Here is a 20,574-nt window from a genome sequence, read left to right as displayed (position 1 = left end):
CCTGTTTCTTCATCATTTCTACTCTTATTGTTCTTATGAATTTTTCTGCATTAATAATCCAGAAAACACACTCCAGTGAGAGTGCTTAATCAAAGATAACAAATGCAGAAGTTATTGCTCTCTTTATATGCAGAACATTTATTTATCAAACCTCCAACAGGACCCCACTGGAGTATGCTTGTTTATAAAAGTTAGGTGTTCATTGACTGACAGAGCCTGCCCTGTGTCTTCTATCACTATGCATGACAGGAAAGTAGTCTTGGGTGTCCCTAAAGTTTAGCAGTTCTTTTAGTTCTACTCTGGGAAAAGCTGGAATAGGCTGTCTGTAGCTTGAGCCAGTGGGGTCTCAGGACTGATGGCAGGTGTCTAAAGTGAGGCGTCAAAAAATCAGAGTGAAGGTATGGATTAGAGATACTATGATCAGGAATTTGCCTACCAGCACATCTGCATGTCCTAACATCCAGTGCTGGGGTCACAGTTCTAAAAACTGTGGCTTGACCATTCCTATTGTGAGCCATCTTTGTGGTCACTAGGTCATCAGGGTATGAATCTCTTGACCTATAACTTAATCTGTCATTGATAATGTGACGTTATCTACATCTAGGAATTGTACGAGTGTCAAAGTCACAAGCTCCCTCAGAGTGCTGGCTAACTCAAAAATATGAATCTGAGGGCTTCTACACATCATTTTCTCTTTGTTTTTCTGTGATGTATTGTATTACGGTCTTCACAGGATCTTTGGCATTCATTTTTCTTTAATTTACTTCTGTGCTGAACTCAGAGGCACACGATGGTGGTTGACCATTCAGTTGAAAACAGTTGCTTTGATATTTTAAAGAAAAAGTTCTCATCACTGATTGCCTTTTACCCGTGAATGGTCCATGTTAGAGTCAGGTTCCCTCTCCCCCCCTCTTTCTCTCTCTCTCTCTTTCTCTCTGTGTGTTTCTACACACATGGCTGTCATGGTAAGTCTACAGACTTAGAGAAATAGACAAATCCAGTGTGCCCAGGACCTCTTTAGTCCTTTGGTGAGAAAAGCATACAAACTGAGCATTTTTGATATACTAGAGAAAAGCAAGAATGGACTTCATGTCTGAAAAACTGTGCTTTACACTACAATAGCTGTCATTATTTTATTTTCTTAGACTCTGTTTTGTAGAATTAGAAACTTAGAGCTTAGTGTTTTAAAGTACTTAAAGAGAAGTCCTTGTCCACAGAGTTTGGTCAGATTTTACAAATGCAACAGAATGACAGCAAATGATATCGCTCCCTTCTATATACATAAAAGCATCTGGGGCCTCTTGACAGTGGCCATTAAAGGTGGGTGGGGCCTGAGGCCTGTTGCTAGGCTGCCTAAGTGGTGTTGCACCAAGAGGCTGCCTGCCGAGCTTGGTCGCTTAGCAACAGGGACCTCAGTCACAGCATTTTTCTTAATGAAGGTTTTCCACAATTCTTTGTGTGATTACTTTTGTTCAACATCTAGATGCATTCCCTCTGAATTACTGATTTATGCCTCCTGATTAAGTGCAATTTTGCATCAAAATAATTTTGTACAACTTTGTTTAAAGTCTTCACATTTCATTTTCCACAATAACTGCTAGCTGAGTTGGTGGGGCTTCCAAACATTGTTTTTTCCAGCTGTGATTTTATCCATCAGAGTTACTCAATAAACAAAATAGAACCCTATTTAAAGACTTTTTAGGGCATCTCCCTGGAGCACTGCATGTGAGTTAAGTGCTGAGTTCACAGTCCTATGTTCCTTTTAGTCTCAATGTCTGTAACAGAAAACACATCCTTCAAGAGCCTGTCAACCTCAGGATGGACTAGAAAATTTATTATTCCTCATGGTTGGCCAAAAATAATGAGAGCAGAAGTAACTTGATGGGGTGGCTTCCTTGAAGGTTTTCCTGCATGGCATCCAGGACACAATCTAGAGAGTGTTAAAAAAAATCTTTCATGGAAGTTCGAATAGTTGTTTGTCATAATTGAATAAGATTAGCACTGTTTCATCTGTATTGAACTGGCTGGAGAATTCGAACTTCTTCAAAAAGATGCATCAGCATCATAAGGCTTTCCCTAGATATTCCTATGTTTAATTGCACAAGAGTATGTTATTTTTAAAAGTTAAATGTGAAGATTTTCAAAGTAAAATTTGTACCTTGACCCTTTCACAGATAATTTTGTCACAATAAACCTACTCAAGTATTTACAAATTTACATTTCTTTTAGAATTAATATTAAAATAATAGTTGTAGGATACTAAATCACTTTACTTTTGATGCTGGAATTTTTCTTTTTTTCTCCTTTTATAAGAATTCGTACTAGAAGATACATGAACCTACCCTTTCTGTTTCTGTCCATCACAAAAGCAAACACAAAATAAAACCAAGCTAAAAACAAAGACATGGGATCTGAACCACCCTCCTGTATAAGTAACCGCTCTGCTGCTTTCAGTCGTGTTCTGGGCTACCTCTAATTTCTTAGGAGTTTATGTAAACCCTTCTGAATATGTAGTGATTCCTCAAAAATTAGAGGTTTGGGTTGGGGGCTTTTTGTACCATGATTGGTTCTGAATAAAATGTATTTTTCACTCCTTAAATTCTAATCCTGTACCTAAGGACCATTATATAGGCTTGCAATTACACGAATAAAGAAAAGGGGAGATTTCATAGTTGCTGTACTTGCTCTGCAAGCCCTTTGAGGACTTGTGAAATCAGAATCAAATTATAACATTCATAATGAATGTGGTTAGCTTTGTATCAAAACCACCCATAGAACTGTTAAAAATACAGATGCTCTCATCCCACCACAGAGTAAGTCTGGTTTGGTTGTTCTGCACAACTGCACCTGTGTTTTCCAGGAGCTCCCTGTCAGGTTGCAGAAATGTGTTATACCAGAGCTTCCTCGTGCTCCCCCAGATATGGGGGTGGGGATCTGTGTATGTGCGCATGGAACATAACAACATCTCCACACTACGCTACCTGTGTGGTGGCTGTGGAAGTTGTGCTACTTCTCGATCCCCACATTTGTTGAAACTGGACTCTGATTTCTGCAAAGGTTTCAATGATGACAGCAATAAACACATTCTGAAAGAAAACGACATACCACAGTTACCCAACACTGGGAATGAGGAAACAAAAGACATGTAGAACCATCGCAAAATGCAGACGTCATTAGTACAATTTTTCCAGTACCTTAACGAGCCAGGCAAGGAAGAAAATCAAAGTGATGAAGTAGAAGTAGGACCGCCAGCGGGGAAAGCTGTCAATTGCTCTGTACATGAGGAACACCCACCCTTCTTGAGAGGCAGCCTCGTACACAGTGAATATACTGGTGCCTGTCAAGAGGGACCAGATCAAGTTATGGTTGGCTTTGGAAAGAGGAAAAGAGTTTTCAGAGAAACGATATTTGTCCATGCTCATTTTCTCAATAACAAAAGCTCTTCCCTAAAGAGATTAAAATCACACGAGACACTTTATATTGTTTTGATTCTTAGTATTTTGATAAAATTGAGTCTGGCTTCAAGCAAGGGTAATTTCTCTAGAAATAAAATAATTTTATGTATATCCTTACTTGTAGGTGCATCTCACATCAAGGAAAAGTACAGGTATGATTTTTTAAAAAGAATGCATACCCTATAAGCTTGCACTTGGTGCTTAACTTTGAGTATGTTGAAAAGCATCTTCGATAGTTTTAGCCTAAATGAAATCAACCTGAGAGCTGGGTTGCATTTAGGATCACTTTCTCACTGGGGGACTGAAGTATCTCAGGATCCATAAATTAATGTGATGGAGCTGTCTTAAGCTCCATTTGATGATGCTTACTAAGCACCTAGATCATTAGAGTGTGTTTTTAATCTTTAGGGAATACTTTCTCACTGAAAATTCTTCTAAGAAGGAGGAGAATGATGGGGGAGGGTGTAAATGCAACTATGATATGTAAGAACTTTTGTAAATGTTACAATGTACCCCAGTGCAGTGATAATATAATAAAAAATAAAGAGTGGATACATAAAGAAAAAAAATAAAGTTTCAAATACATGGACAGATTTTTTTTTCCTAAAATGCCATGCAGGGAAAAAATAGATTTTATTCTTATAACATTATGAGATAGGGAAACTAAAGCACGTCAAAATTGAGCAACTTGTTCAAGGGTACAAAATAGTGATTATGGCAGCTAGAATTAATCCAGTCATTCTGGAACAAAGTCTGATACATCTGTGAGGACATCCTGCCTCCTGATTGCCTCCTTGTACAGCGCCCCTCGTGCTGTGAGGATTAAATGACAAGTCCTGTAAAGTCTTGGCTTATGGCAAGTGGTTAGGACATTTCAGGTATCATTTTTATTATAAAATGGAAAATTTTACTCAATGCCTTGAACATTTATGAGAAATCTTACAAATAAATATATATTATCAACTTAAAGTTGTCTCTAAAATATAATTTGTTTTGTTATTCATAAAACTGGTAAATAGCTGACCTCAATGAATCTGTTACATTATTGCAAACTATAAGCCAATGTCCACCCACAAATCTTCTAAACACACAGACGTGTACAATTTCAGTGCATATGACCAAATGCCTAAACTAAGAAGGGGGTTGCTCTTGCAGTGGGCCTCATTGTCTCTTGGCCTGTGAGCGCAGGAAGAAGGGTTAGCATCAAGGAACATCAAGGCACACAGAAACAAAGTAGGGATGCCTGCAGGAAACACGCTGCAGATGCAGATAGTGAAAAATGAAGAGGCTTGAAAGCAAAGCTGAGAGAAAGAAGGAAAACATGCCCTGTTTAGTGAAGGCCTATTATGCATTAATGCGTATAACATACTTTATGTAGAATATAACTTCTATATGCATTGACTCTTTTCTGTTTTATAAAATGTATTTTTATTTTTAATGAAGATAACATACTTGTACACATTTACGGAGTATAGTTTGATATCTCAATACATGTATACATTGTGTAATTAGCATATCCATCACCTAAGTTAGCATTCAGAATCTTCTCTATTATCTACTTTGAAATATGGAATTAGTTGTTTTCAACCATAGTTATCCCACTGTACATTAGAAGTTTAGAACATTAGAAGTTTGCTGCTACCTGATTCCACCTCTGTACTCATTAACCATCCCCACATACTTTCCAAGCAATTTGATTTACTTCTATGAGACAAACTTTCGAGCTTCCATGTACAAGTCTCTCATCTTAAAAATAGTTTGTACATTGGTAAGTCATTGCCATAACAGTTGGTATTTGTAAAGCATGTTTAGCTAAGGCTAGCTCTCATTAGGTAGGTGTAGGTGATGAGGTGGGGATGAGGACAGATATTCTCAATCAAATTTCACAGAGAAGGAAGGTGAAGATCACTGGTTGATGAAGGTGCTCAAGGCAGAAAAAAGACAGAACCAGAAACTGAACCCACTTATTAGCTTACGCATCTCAGATTTTTTTTTTTAAACACACTGTATTTTCTCTTGCTTGAGACTTGGGTTTTAAGAGGGGAATATTTTTGATTCTTATTATTTGGATGAAGTTAATTATTTCCTAAAGGACTAAGGCTAAGTTTGTAGCGTATCAGGGAACTCACACAAGAAGATGGCTTTTAAAACAAGGGTTCAGAGAAAAACAGTACATATAAATAATAAAATGCCAATGGAAAGCAGAGGTGACTGTTTCCATTAAAGATTCATTTTACTGCAAATGTACAACACTTCTACTTTTGTGGACTGAATATGAAAGACAATTTTAGCATAAAAGAAATAATTTATGTCCCTTATTTTCTTCTACTTATTGCATAAAAACAGAAAAGTGTATGCAGAACTGCCATTACGAGTCACCATTAAAGTTTAACAGCTTCACCAATTGAATACTTTTAGGTAAAATATGGGGATTGTCAATATAAGATTAAATCTGAGAGGAATATTGAAAGTTATCCTCCCTCCACTTGCCTAGCTCTTTCTTTATTACATCTATAGGGAAGATTTTATTTGGAATTAAGGAAAAAAATTGAAGGTGCAATATGTAATCTTGAAGATTTCACTCTTCTTTTCCTATTTCCACAAAGGGAAAAAGAGAAAGAAGTAGGAACCCACAGTGCAGCTCAAAGAGCGGGGTTTGTTTACACAAAGAGATAAGAAAATTGAGAAAATATAAGTAAAAATTCTGCAGGAAAATGAATGTTGACTGCTGAAAGAAATGTTTCCCATTTATGTGCCTTGCACTAGGTAAAAATGGCTTTGAGGATGTCTCTAACAGCTGCACGGTCAAAGGTAATCGAACATGACAGCCTTTCCTCATCATTTCTCTGCCTCTGGCTTTGCAAAACATCAGAAAAGATCACTCCTGAAAAGATTTTCCAATGGTTGACTAGTATTCAAACATACGAAAATCAAATGCAGGATCCTCTTGTTGTCTGTGGTGAGTGCCCTGAGGAGGAAGGTCTTGCTGCCCAGTCATGCTATACATGTCCTGATGTCTGCCAGCCCCATGTGACTTCCCTCTGACCTTTCAGCAGACTCCTCTTTGGATGTTCAGCTGAACTCAGTTCCTCTCCACTCAGGCCAGACATCCTTATGTTTACCTGGATCATGTCACTTATAACACTGAATTCTGGCACCTCTAGTAGTGTGAGCACTCCCAGGTTAAAACTCTTTCACTTCTGTGCCAGGCACAGAGAGACACTCAAGAACTGTCAATAAAAATAACCACATAGTTTTAGACACAGGCAGGCATTTCTCAAATATTTGCTTTTAAGAAATCAGTTCTTCAAGATGAATATTGTATAGATGATTTGGAAGCAAAAGAAAGTTTTTAATAGTAATTGACACTATGTTTTGTTGACTTTCAAAAAAAATCACTAAATATACACACACATATATATATAAACTTAAAAGCCCGTTACACATAAACTGGAAAGTCTTTATTATTGGATGAAATGTGAGAAACTTCAGAAAATATTGATTAATAAGAAATATTTTTTCAAAATACAATCCAGAATATTTCTGGTCTACTTTAATTATGGTGCAAAAATTTCTGGCTAAAATGAACACTTTTTTATTAAATGAATAATGATTCTACAATTGTACCTGGGAATATGATATATTCCCTTATTAGAGAACAATGAAGCCTGCTCCAAATCCTTTCCCAGAACCTTAAAGTTGTACAAGAAGCAGCGTCATTAAGAAGATATTCAGCTCATCAGCTCTCCTAATGATGCACAGATGACACATGCAGGAATTTTCAGGTGTTCAGGGTTCTTGGGTCCACTCTGAGAATGAAAGCACAGGCAGACTCCAGCAGTAAAGGTCAGAAAGATTTTATTTGTAGAGAAGAGAAGAGAAAGGCTGCATTGGGGCATGCAGGGGGAACCGGAAACTGGTGGTCCCGTGGGTCAGGTTGGAGATTGGGTTTTATAACCTTTTTTGTGTATTGTCCGAGGGCAGAGATGTCTCTCAGGAGCAGACAAATGTTTCCTGGGAAGGAGAAGTGTCTTCTTGGCCCATTATCACCTTTTGAGACCTCCTGCAGTCTGTCCTTCACTAATTTCATTCATTCTTTCTGATCTCTTTCACAGGGGGTTTAACTTCATGGCATAAGAAGATTGCAATCTAGATGTCAAAGAAAAATGCTGACCTTCAAACTTTCTACTGGCTATCTTCATTGAGACAGACCTGAAACTTGAATAAAATCTTATTCCCATGTGTTCTGATTATCTTTAGGATTATATTTTGCCATCTTCTGCTGACTCCTTTTTTCCATGAAAAATATTCCCAAATGTGTTTTGGGAATATTTTCATTTGTTTCTTCTAGTCATAGGTTGCATATGCACATTAAACATATTTGTGTCATTTGAGACACAAAGTTGTAGTGATAACTAATAAAAGCCTACAAATCTGGGGTCCACCAGTGAATCCCTCTCTAAGTACAAAACATCTTTTGTTCTGGTCTAATCATAGCCACTGTGATTTGGATGTGGCTTGTCCCCCAAGGGTATATATACTGGAGGCTTGGTCCCCAATGTGTCCTTTTTAAGAAGTGATAGAACCTTTAAGAGGTGAGTCTTAGTGCAAGGTAATTAGTCATTGGTGTCCTGGAAGGAAGTTATGTAGTTTTTGTGGGATCCCATTAATTCCCAAGAGAGTGGGTTATCATAAAGAAAGGGATTCTGACTCCTGTGTTGCTCTGGCTTCCTTTCTGACCATGTGATCTCACCCTTTCACAAGTGTTCCCTCCACAATAGCATCTGTCATGTTGTGATGTTTTCAAAGGGGCTGTCTGACCAGATGAAGCCTTTTGTTTATGAGTACCCAACAGACAACAGACTTATAAAATGGTAAGCCTGATCTACTGTGAAGGAATTCAGGAACTTGGGGTTGGTGGGTTGGTGATGCAAGTTTGAGACAGTTCAATAAAAATGAGTAAATAGGTAATGCCTTAATCTGAATAATTAAGTTCATCTCCACACTCACAATTCCTCATAGAACCAAAAAGGCTCACTTTTGGATCATACATTCCACCCTCTCTTTCAATGTTTAGGTTGTCAGGGCAATGTTCCTGAATCTTAACCACTTCCTGAGGCAGCCTACTCCACCACAGTCAGTTAAGAGCCTGTCTGTCTGGTGTTGGCTAGGCCTCAGTCCCTTAACAATCTACTCTCAGCCTTGGGAAGCACAGCAGGTCCAGAGTGAGCAGAATTAGTCCCTGCTGCACCTTCCAGAGAACAATCTTCTGTTTTGCCCAGGTCACCCTGCTGTGTATACTTGTGGTCTTATGTGGTCCTTTAACCCACCTTGATGTTTCATGAATTTGACCTGACCATCTGACTTTAATTCCCATCTGGAAACAGAATGTCATCTGGGGTGGAGGCAAAGTGACAACACTGAAGCACATTCTTGTCACTCAGCAGCATCAGCTTCCCTCAAGCTTTTCTAAGTTATTCATTCTGTTCCTCCAGCTGACTCTGATAACACTACCCCTTTTAGAGATAAGCACATTGGCTTTGCATCTTCTAAGTTTAGTTTCAGCACCCCTCAGTTGGAAGTGAAAAAAAATCTGTGTGTCCCTTTCCCGCTAGGTGAATGGTTGTCAGGTATTAGGGCCCTTAACCAGCACATAAAATGTGGAGGCAAATCAACCTTAAACTCCAAATAGATGCTTATCTTCTCATCTGAAACTGCAAGACTAAATATTTAATCCTGAAAGGAGGTCAAATAAGAAAAACACATAAAGAGCTTGAACTTGGCACACTTCTGTTATTACAAATGTAGCCTCTTCACCATGGGGTGGCCCATTTGTTTGGTTAGGGTTGCATGTATAAATCCTGTCTTATTCTGCTAAATTCTATTTTTAAACTCTCTCTTTTTTTTTATAGCTAATGTCAACCTTAAATTTTACTTTTTTGTCTTTTATTTATATGTGCATACACTGTTTGGGTCCCTTCTCCCCCCTAAACTCTCTGAACAACAGTATTATTAAATTACAGAGTTAATAGGAAACAAACAAACAAACAGTTTTGAATAGTTTAAAGGGAATTTGCTCAAGCCACCATAAGGTAAGTTGTACTGCCAGTGTGAAGTTTGGTAGATCTCCTGTTATTTAAATGCCCAAGTGTCAACGGAAAATAAAACTGGCCATTAAGAGAATACTACTGATGTACCTACTTGATGCTCCAATGCAGGGTTCATTAGCTTTGGTACTGGTGACATTTGGGGAGGGATGATATTTGCTGGGAAGCCTGCATTACAGAATGTGTGGGAAGCAGCATCCACAACCTCTATCCGTAAGACTTCAGCTTCACCTGAACCCCAGATTGAGAGAACCCCAGATGTACCATTGCATTGGTCTTTATCAGTTTGTGGTTTCGACAATCTTACATTAAAAGAAAACGCTAATTTTGTGTTTCTGCAATTTAATAAGTTGACTAAAGCTGGGCGTGGTGGTGCACACCACTCAGAAGGCTGAGGCAGAACAGCAAGTTTGAGGTTAGCCTGGGCCACATGCCAAGACCCTGGATAAGAGGGGAAGGGGAAGGGGATAGGGAGAGAGAGAGAGAGAGAGAGAGAGAGAGAGAGGACTCATGATTCGCACTGGTTGCACACATATCTCCAGGAGGGGTATATAATTTGTAGAATAAGACATTAGGAGTTTATTAGCTAAGGGGACTGGGATGTGGTTCAATGGGAGAACTCTTGCTTAGTATGCATAAAGCACTGGGTGTGATCCCCACAACTGAAAAAAAGCGATTATCCTTTTAAATGAAAAATATTACATACTTGACTGAAATATATGGTACAAAAATGTTCACAGCACAATTATAGTACTATTTTCTGAATTATTCTTAGACAAACCACAAACACCACCTTTTGATTTTTGCAAATTTTCCAGGTTTAGCTTCTAAATCAAGATGAGGCATTCAATATTTTCATGGACAAACACAGAGAAAAGAGACTAATTCCAAATCCTCATCCATGAAATCCTGCTCTCTCTGGCCCATGAAGCAGAGTGTAAATTACACATGTGCTAAGCAGCTCAAGGCACGTGGAGAAGGTGCAGGCTCCACAGGGAACCGAGGTAGCAGTGAGCTGCGTGAGAGCCACTTGGCAGCTTCCTTAATTAAATTGTAACTTGTAGCTTGAGCCCACTTGCAGGGGACAAGATGTACGTTAAGATTCTTTTCTGTTTTGGTGAATTCTCAGTTTCCCCAGCCTCCAATAATCTGCCCAATCTCAATTCACATCCCTCATACAGATTTTATTTAAGGAGTACTTACACCAGTGGTCAGGTGTGAGAGTCACTATTGTGTCTTTCTTCTCCTCACCACCTCAACATTTTCTTCTTCACACAAACTCACAGCACAAATCCTGTTAGTTGGGTTTGTAGTAAGAGTAAATTTTACCCAACAGTAGCTATCATAAATGAAATCTTTCTTCATGAGACAATTAAAAAATGAGGTATGTATATTTTTTAAAGCATACATCTGGATTCAATATAGTAAACCTTTGTCACTGAGGTTGAATATATCCACTTCTAGGAAGTGAAAATGTTACCTGGCTGACATTAGCCAAAAAGACCCATCTTGCATTGCAGAGACTTACTGAGCAATACACCAGATAGAATGAGATTTTTTGGAACGATGTCACTTTGATAATTATTCTAATGTATAATTTATTCTAATGAACAAAACCTTTAGGAACAATGTTTTCTATTTCTTGAATTCATGTTCAAGTTTACTAAAATGTACTTCCAAAATAATTAATTCAAGTATTTCCCCTTCATATAACCTTGTGATAGACTGTGAAATAACTTTATAACTTCATCATTTTTAACATAACTGGTCAACATACTCAACCAATGAGCCCCACCCACTCAGCTTAAAAACTGCCATGTGACCTCAAAAATAACAAAACAAGAGAAACAAGACATTTTTATTTGTTATTCTAGAACATGGAACAAACATAAATTCCTTATTTTATATAAACACTTTAAAACATATTTCCAAGTTTCATATTTCTGAGTTTTAGTTCTAGTTTTGACAATGGCACAACTGTGCCTCACTGTTGAAACTTCACTGTCTGCAGCACCTAAAATTTGCAATAAAATCAAAGAAGGATCATATAGGAAAAAGTACATGTATTTTACATGTTTTCTACATTAAATTTTTTATAAGTAATAAAATTGTTAGTTGAAAAGTGTTTCTTCAAACTTAGAAAATGTTTAAACTTCTGCATTGTGAACAGAAAATACTTGTAGAAAAGGAGATGTGAACTCTTTAGCCACAATATTCACAAATGGAAAATAAGTGTTGACAAGGCTGGCTGCTGACTTTGGCTGTGAAACTTAGGTATTAAAGTAGAAGCATTCCAACGACACTGAACTCACATGCCAATGAAAACACTTCCTGCCTTCTGGGGCTGGGCACCTTCCAGGTAGACTGGGAGCAAAGGGAGCAAAGAAGTCCTGCCAGATGTCCCTCTGTTTTGGAACTACCCATCTTCCTTTGAGGAGCAGTTATTTCAGAGCCAAAAAATTTCTTGGAAATTTATTTTATACTAATTGATTTAAAGAAACTTACACTTAGCCCCAATTAGCTCACTCAAAGTGAGTGTCCATGACTTTCTTGTCCATATAATGTTGGATTAGCCAATCCACCATCATCCTGGTACCCAGCTTCCCATGGATACCCTAGGGCAATGATGACACTTGTTAGCCACCACGAAAGCATTAAATCAGTATTAACTAGGAGCTTTTATGCTTTCTCAAGAGTAAACAAAATAAATCATGCCAGGAATATGGTCTCTTTAGCTTTACCACTAATATTTGAAAGGTTTATTAGGAACTACAGTCAAAAGAAGCCAAGGCAAAAAGGACACAACTTAATAGTTATGGCGTAAGAATTTCATCACAATCCCAAATTACAAAAGGAATTTGGAAAAAGTACTAATATTTTTTTCTTCTGTTTTGGGAAAAAATAGTTCATATCTCTTTATTATGCACAAACACTGAAGATAAAATGTTAGAAACTAAGAGGTAGACCTTGCATGTTCACCTCAGAATAGCCACAATAGCAAGAATCTATTGTTTGTTTTTAATAGCAAGGTTGACTGAACTAGTAAATAAGCACAGGATAAAATATCAACCAAAGTTGAAAGTGGATAATTGACATTGCTCATAGAAGCATATTAGAATTCACTTCAGATCTAAGTGGGAAAGAAGGAAAGATACACCAGTGATATTAAGCAAATGTAATTTTCAGTAACTATAAGAAATACAAATAACAAATACAGATTAAATGAAATACAAATATGGATTTAATGAAAACTGAAGATTCTATTTGTTATGATAAAAATCAAATTTATATGATTTACAGTGGAAATTTGAATTTTATCAACTTAGAAATTACTATGATAATATAAAACTAAATCTAATATCATTAACACTAATACTACAGTTTAATGATTCCAAATAAATAGGGAATATTAACTAATTATTAAAAATTTGAAACTGTATATATGAGAAATTTTTCTTAATAAGCCTTTGCATCTATAAAAGCATATGAAAATATTCAAATCATTTTTCCTCTATTTTGTGTTCCCTTTCTTCCATAATTTCTAAAGCCCAGAAATGTATAAAAACAAGGTTTTTCACACAAAAGTAAAGGGAAAAAAAAAAGAAAAAAGATTTTTCAAATGGTTTAAATCTATTTGAGGGGATATATTACAGATTCAATTTTAGTTGGTTTAGGATTGTATACTAAGATTTTGCAGATATTAGAGCTATGCTGGAGATAAAATTGTAGGAGAATTATAATTAATTAATTTAAAAATTAATAGGCAATTGTTAGAACAGCTACGGGCTTTACAGAAAAGCTGGTACTTGTGTAGCATTATAGTTCCTTGAATTTGGGGCCATTTCAACATTGTTCTTATGCAGTATTGTGTTGAATATTCTGGGTCTTTTGCCTTTGCATACACACTTTGGAGTCAGTTTTCAATGTCCACAACACAACATGCTGGGATTTTGATTGGGACAGCACTGAACACATACATCAAGTTGAGAGGGGCTAATGTTTTTATGCTTTGTTGTTAGGCACGTATACGTTAAGTTAGGGTTGCCTAACTTCTTGGAGGACTGATTCTTTTATATTTATGCAGTGATGATCTTCTTCCTTGATAAGGCTTGCTCTGAAGACAGCTTTGTCAGATATTATTATTATTTTTTTATTCATTTATTCACATGTGCATATATTGTTTAGGTCATTTCTCCACCCTGCCCCCTCTCCCACCCTTACCTCCTCCCCCCCTCAGTTCCAGGCAGATCTATGTTTAGATTTTTAAGAAGTCTCCCAATTTTATTTCCAGAGTGGTTGCACCAGCTTGCATTCCAACCAGCAGTGTAAGAGGGTTCCTTTTTCCCCACATCCTCACCAACACCTGTTGTTAGTGGTGGTTTTGATGATGGCTATTCTAACAGGGGTGAGGTGAAATCTTAGTGTGGTTTTGATTTGCATTTCCTTTATGGCCAGAGATAGTGAGCATTTTTTCATGTGTTTTTTGGCCATTTGAATTTCTTCTTTTGAGAAAGTTCTGTTTAGTTCACTTGCCCATTTCTTAATTGGTTCATTGATTTTCTTCAGTTTAGAGACCATTTCTTTTGTTGTGCAGAAGCTTTTTAATTTTATGAAATCCCATTTATTCATCCTTTCTCTTAGTTGCTGGGCTGCTGGGGTTCTATAGAGGAAGTCTTTGCCTATACCTATTTGTTCCAGAGTGTTTCCTGCTCATCCCTGTAGTAACTTCAGAGTTTCAGGTCTGATATTTAGGTCCTTGATCCATTTTGAGTTGATACTAGTAGAGGATGATAGACATGGATCTAGTTTCAATTTCTTGCAGATGGGTAACCATTATTCCCAGCAACATTTGTTGAAGAGGCTGTCTTTTTTCCATCATATATATTTGGCACCTTTGTCAAAAATAAGGTGGGTATAGTTGTGTAGATTCATATCCGGGTCCTCTATTGTGTTCCACTGGTCTTTATTTCTGTTTTTGTGCCAGTACCATGCTGTTTTTATTGCTATTGCTTTGTAATATAGTTTGAAGTCGGGTATTGTGATACCTCCAGCATTGCTCTCTTTGCTGAGTATTGCCTTGGCTGTTCACTGTCTCTTGTATTTCCAAATGAACTTTAGAGCAGATTTTTCAATCTCTGGGATGAAAGTCATTGGGATTTTGATGGGAATTGCATTAAACATGTAGATTGCTTTCAGTAGTATAGCCATGTTTACTATGTTGATTCTACCGATCCATGAGCACAGGAGATCTTTCCATCTTCTGTAGTCTTCCTCGATCTTTCTTCAGGAGATTGTAATTCTCCTTGGTAGAGGTCATTCATATCCTTTGTTAAATTTACTCCTAGGTATTTGATTTTTTTTGAGGCTGTTGTGAATGGAATTGTTTCCATATATTCCTTCTCAGTTTGTTCGTTGTTGGTTTACAGAAAAGCTAATGATTTTTGTAAGTTGATTTTGTATCCTGCCACCTTACTGTAGCTGTTTATGGTGTATAAGAGTTTTTGAGTAGAGTTTTTTGGGTCTTTAAGGTATAGGATCATATCATCTGCAAATAAGGATATTTTGACAGTTTCTTTACCTGTTTGTTTTCCTTTTATTTCTTCTTCTTGCCTAATTGCTCTGGCTAGGAATTCCAGTACTATGTTGAATAGGAGTGGAGATAGTGGGCACCCTTGTTTCATTTCTGTTTTTAGAGGGAATGGTTTCAGTTTTTTCACCATTAAGTATGATGTTGGCTGTAGGTTTGTCCTATGTAGCCTTTACAATGTTGAGGTACATTCTTTCTATTCCTGGTTTTCTTAGAGCTTTTATCATGAAGTGGTGTTGGATATTGTCAAAGGCTTTTTCTGCATCTATTAAGATGATCAAGAGGCTTTTGCCTTTGCTTCTATTGATGTGCTGAATTACATTTATAGATTTGCGTATGTTTAACTATCCCTGCATCCCTGGGATGATGCCAACTTGGCTGTGGTGAATGATCTTTCTGATGTGTTGTTGGATTTAGTTTGCCATTATTTTATTGAGGATTTTTGCATCGATATTCATTAAGGATATTGGCCTGTAGTTCTCCTTTTTGGAGGTGTCTTTGTCTGGTTTTGGGATGAGAGTAATATTGGCTTCATAAAATGAGTTAGGCAGTGTTATTTCCCTTTCTATTTCATGAAACAGTTTAAGGAGAGTTGGTATTAGTTCTTCTTAAAACGTCTGATAGAATTCAACAGTGAATCCATCAGGTCCTGGACATTTCTTTTTTGGGAGGCTCTTGATGGCAACTTCAATTTCATTTTGTGTTATAGACCTATTCAGGTGATTATTATCCTCTTGGTTCAGTTTTGGATGGTCATAAGTATCTAGAAATCTGTTCATTCCTTCAAGATTTTCAAATTTGTTAGAGTATAGGCTCTCAAAGTGGTCTCTGGTGATTTCTTGGATTTCCATGGTGTTTGTTGTCTCTTTTTGCATTTCTGATTTTACTGATTTGGGTTTTTTTGTGTGGTTTTTTTGGTTTCTATTTCATTGATTTCAGCCCTTATTTTATTTATTTATTTATTTATTATTGTTTTATTATTCATATGTGCATACAAGGCTTGGGTCATTTCTCCCCCCTGCCCCCACCCCCTCCCTTACCACCCACTCCACCCCCTCCCTCTCCCCCCCACCCCCTCAATACCCAGCAGAAACTATTTTGTCCTTATTTCTAATTTTGTTGTAGAGAGAGTATAAGCAATAATAGGAAGGAACAAGGGTTTTTGCTGGTTGAGATCAGGATAGCTATACCAGCCCTTATTTTAATTATTTTTTTCCTACTGCTTGTTTTGGGATTTGCTTGTTCTTGTTTTTCTAGGAGTTTGAGCTGTAGTGTTAGGTCATTGTTGAGATCATTCTGTTCTTTTAATATATGCACTCATGGCTATAAACTTTCATCTTAGGTCTGCCTTTGCTGTGACCCATAGGTTCTGGTAGGTCGTGTTTTCATTTTCATTAATTTCCAGGAACTTTTAATTTCCTCTTTTATTTCATTAATGACCCATTCATCATTGAGCAATGTGTTGTTCAGCTTCCAATTGTTTGCGTATTTTTTACTGCTGTTTTTGTTGTTGATTTCTAGTTTTAATGCATTGTGGTCAGACAGAATGCATGGGATTATTTCTATTTTCTTATATTTGCTTAGAGTTGCTTTGTGGCCCTAAGATATGTTCAATTTTGGAAAAGGTTCCATGGACTGCTGAGAAGAATGTATATTGTGCAGAAGTTGGATGAAATATTCTGTAGACATCAGCTAGGTCCATTTGATCTTTAGTGTGATTTAGTTCTAGGATCTCGTTATTGATTTTTTGTTTGGATGACCTATCTATTGGTGATAGGGGGTTACTAAAGTCTCCCACTACCACTGTGTTGGAGTCTATATATGCTTTTAGGTCCTTCAGAGTATGTTTGATGAAATTGGGTGTACTGATGTTGGGTTCAAAGAGGTTGATAATTGTTATTTCCTTTTGGTGTATTTCTACTTTTAATAGTATGGAGTGTCCTTTATCTCATTTGATCAAGGTAGGTTTGAAGTCTACTTTGTCTGAGATAAATATTGTTACTCCTGCCTGTTTTCGGGGGCCATTGGCTTGGTAAATCATCTTCCAGCCTTTTACTCTCAGCCAGTGTTTATTTCTGTCGATGAGGTGGGTCTCCTGTAGGCAGCACATTGTTTCATATTCCTTTTTAATCTAGTTTGCCGATCAGTGTCTTTGGATGGGGGAATTTAGTCCATTAACATTCAGTGTTAATATTGATAAGTACATAGTGATCCCTGTCATGTAGTTGTCTTTATGTTTAAGGGTTTGATTGTGTGCAGCTGAATCAATGTTACTCTTTACTTTCTTGCCTTTTCTTCTCCTGTGGTTTGGTATTGCCTGCCCTTTCATGGTTTTGTTTGTGTGCAGAATTCCTTGGAGAATTTTTTGTAGTGGTGGTTTGGTGGTCATATATTGTTTTAGTTTCTGCTTATCATGGAAGACTTTTATTGTTCCATCTATTTTGAGTGATAGTTTTGCTGGGTAGAGTATCCTAGGATTGAAGTTATTTTCATTCAGTGCTTGGAAGATCTCACTCCATACTCTTCTTGCTTTTAATGTTTCTGTTGAGAAGTCTGCTGTGATTTTGATGGGTTTACCTTTGTATGTTATTTGTTTTTTCTCTCTTACAGCCTTCAATATTCTTCTCTAATCTCTGTACTTGTTGTTTTAATGATGATATGACTTGGGGTAGTTCTATTTTGGTCAGGTGTGTTCAGTGTTCTGGAAGCTTCCTGTACCTGAATGGGTATAGTTTTCTCTAGAATTGGGAAATTTTCTGTTATTATTTTACTGAATATATTATGCATTCCTTTTGCTTGCACCTCTTCTCCTTCTTTAATGGCCATGATTCTCAGGTTTGGTCTTTTGATGGAGTCAGTGAGTTCTTGCATTTTCTTTTCACAGGTCTTGAGTTGTTTAACGAATAGTTCTTCAGGTTTTTCCCTTAACTGCCATTTCATCTTCAAGTTTGGAGATTCTGTCTTCCATTTGTTCTATTCTGATGGAATGGCCTTCCATTTTGTTTTTTATTTCTATTTCATTCTTTTTTTTCTGAGGTTTTCCATATTGTGGGTTACTTCCTTTTAAATATTGTCAATTTTTACCCTTAATTCATTTATCTCTCTGTTTATGGTGGTCTCAGTTTCAGTTTGGTGTTTATTTAGGGCTTTTATGATTTCATTTATTTGTTTCTGGGTTTTCTCATAGTCTTTGTTTTTCTTGTCTTGGAATTTTTTGAGTGCCTCCTGTATGTTTTGGTTGACCATGTCTAGTAACATCTCTATGAAATTCTCATTAATTACTTGCAGGATTTCTTCTTTCAGAGTGTTCTTGTAGGCTTCGTTGGGTTCTTTGGTATAGTTTATCTTTGTTTTGTTGGAGTCTGGATCTAGGTATCCATTTTCTTCATTTCACTCTAAATCCTGTACTATTTTATTTTTGGGGGGGAGAATGGTTTCCCTCCCTTTTTCTTCTTCCCATATTTCCACTCGGTACCATTTGTATCCCTGGACTATGTGTAATTTAGTATTAGCTGGGTAACAATATTAATACTAACAAAACCAAGAGTGAAGGATAAAAAAGAGAAAGAGATGGAAAGATAAAAGGAAGACAGAAGAGAGGAAAAGAGAAAAAAAGACAAAAAATGGGAGAGATGATTGGTGATCAAACAGCAAAACAGGTAGCAAATCCCTTAAAGAAGGGGAAAAAAAAACAGAATAAAAATCACCAGTTCTTGAACAGTAGAATTATAGTCTAGTTTTTCTGATGTTACTCCTTTAGCATCCAGACCTGTCACTGTGTGTCTCTTAGGCAGGTTTGGAGCTCTCCTGTGGCGGGTGGCAAGTGGGTGGGGTCCCATGGGCCTGTGGGTGGAGGCCTTTAGTTGAGGCTAACTAGTGGGCCTTTGGAGGGTGGGCCTGGTGTGCCTGACATGCCTGAAGGGCATGGGCCAGCAGAGTGGAGATCCTGCTTGTCTGTGGATAGCTGGCCTGGCAGGCTTTAGGGATGCAGGCCACCAGAGATTGTGGAGGCCTGTGCAGGCCTGAGGGCATGGCCCAGCTGAGATCATGAATGTCTGTGGCTCCAGCTTGTGAGGTCTTACGGGCTCATCTGGCAGAGATTGTGCAGGTCTGAGGGGTGGGAGTTTGGGGTAGCACAGCCCTGGTGGAGCTAAGGAGCAGGGCTGGAGGATCGGAGATCCTACAGCATACAGAGCAGTGGCTCCGTGGACCTATGGGGAGGGTCTTGGTGTGCAGTGCCAGCTGTTCTTTTAGTGTATCATGGCATGGAGAAGCCTTCCACAAGCTAGGGGTTCAGAGTGCTGATGTTTCAGCTCTCCCTTGTGCTCTACCTCAGTCAAGCATGTCTCCAGCCTCTCAGCAAAGTCTCTGGATGACAGAGCTCAGGAGGTCTGCGGCTGTGCCCCAGCCACCATCTTGGATCCTTCCACTATTTATCTTTGTCAGATATTAATAGAGGCATTCTAGATTTAATTTCATCAGTGTTAACATTTCTCTTCATTTTAATATTTCTTTGTCTTTTTTGTCACTATGGAGCAAGTTTATCTTTATTCTTTTTAGAAATGAAAAGAAACAGAAGTATGAACAAAAAGGTTTAAGTGGTGAATTCGCAGTTGTAACAGATGTTACACTGACTTTATCTTTTGGAAAGAACAGGACTACTTGGACACATCTTGATTTAGAAAATAGTAATTACTTATTAATTCCATATATTCATGTGAAGTGGAAAAAATCATTACAGTGAAGTCCGAGAAGAATTAGTCACCATGATAGAATTTCCTGAAGGTCTCCTTTATACTCCTGCACATAAATTCTGTATATATCAAGGTTTTCCAAGCATAATACCATAAGGCTGTCAGGCTTCTTCATTTTCTTTGCACAGGTCACCCACTCCACTTGAATATTCTCCTTCCCATCCCCAACTAAAAAGAACACTTTATACTTTGAATATTCAAATTTAGAGGAACTTTTTTAATGACCTTCCCCAACTGACTCTCCTCTCTACTTCATAATTAAGTGTCTCTGTTCCCACTTTGATAATTTTATATTTATACTTTCATTTCAGCACCTTTCTTCACCTCTCCATGAGAGTCTGGTAGAGCTTCAGGAGGTAAAACTCATGGAAGCAGAGGGATCCCCTAATATTGGTGAGTTTTTAATACCTAAACTGGTCTATGGTCAGTCAATTACAGGTAAAGTGTCTCTGGATCCACTAGCTTCTGTTTCCAGTGAGCTTAAATTCTTTGCATTCACTTGTTTCCAAATTTGGCAGTGATTCCCCCCCCCCCATGGCTTCAATTCTCTGTTAGATCTAAGAAGCATGGTTAATTTTCAGGGGTGTTGGTTTTCCATGTGTTCAGAATCTTTTTTGTTTTAGGGGTAGGACTGATAACCTCTAAACTCTTTACAAATTGGAGCAGAAACC

The 20,574-nt window shown here is 37.5% G+C and overlaps 1 protein-coding gene across 6 annotated transcripts in view; it reads right to left on the bottom strand.

Moving 5' to 3' along the window:
* Window positions 1-20,574, bottom strand: part of Nalcn (sodium leak channel, non-selective) — a 305,907-nt gene that overhangs the window by 192,750 nt on the left and 92,583 nt on the right. For all 6 annotated transcript variants that reach the window (XM_074043034.1, XM_074043036.1, XM_074043032.1 and 3 more), the window contains 2 exons: window positions 3,195-3,337; window positions 2,982-3,086 (listed from right to left, as the gene is read on the bottom strand). In XM_074043034.1, the coding sequence (XP_073899135.1) occupies window positions 2,982-3,086; window positions 3,195-3,337 (248 nt within the window). The remainder of the gene's footprint in view (window positions 1-2,981; window positions 3,087-3,194; window positions 3,338-20,574) is intronic.

The sequence above is a fragment of the Castor canadensis genome, chromosome 10 (assembly GCF_047511655.1).
Source record: "Castor canadensis chromosome 10, mCasCan1.hap1v2, whole genome shotgun sequence".
Classification (NCBI taxonomy): Eukaryota; Metazoa; Chordata; class Mammalia; order Rodentia; family Castoridae; genus Castor; species Castor canadensis.
Note: the sequence above shows the minus strand (reverse complement) of the source record. Positions and strands in the feature narration are given on the sequence as shown.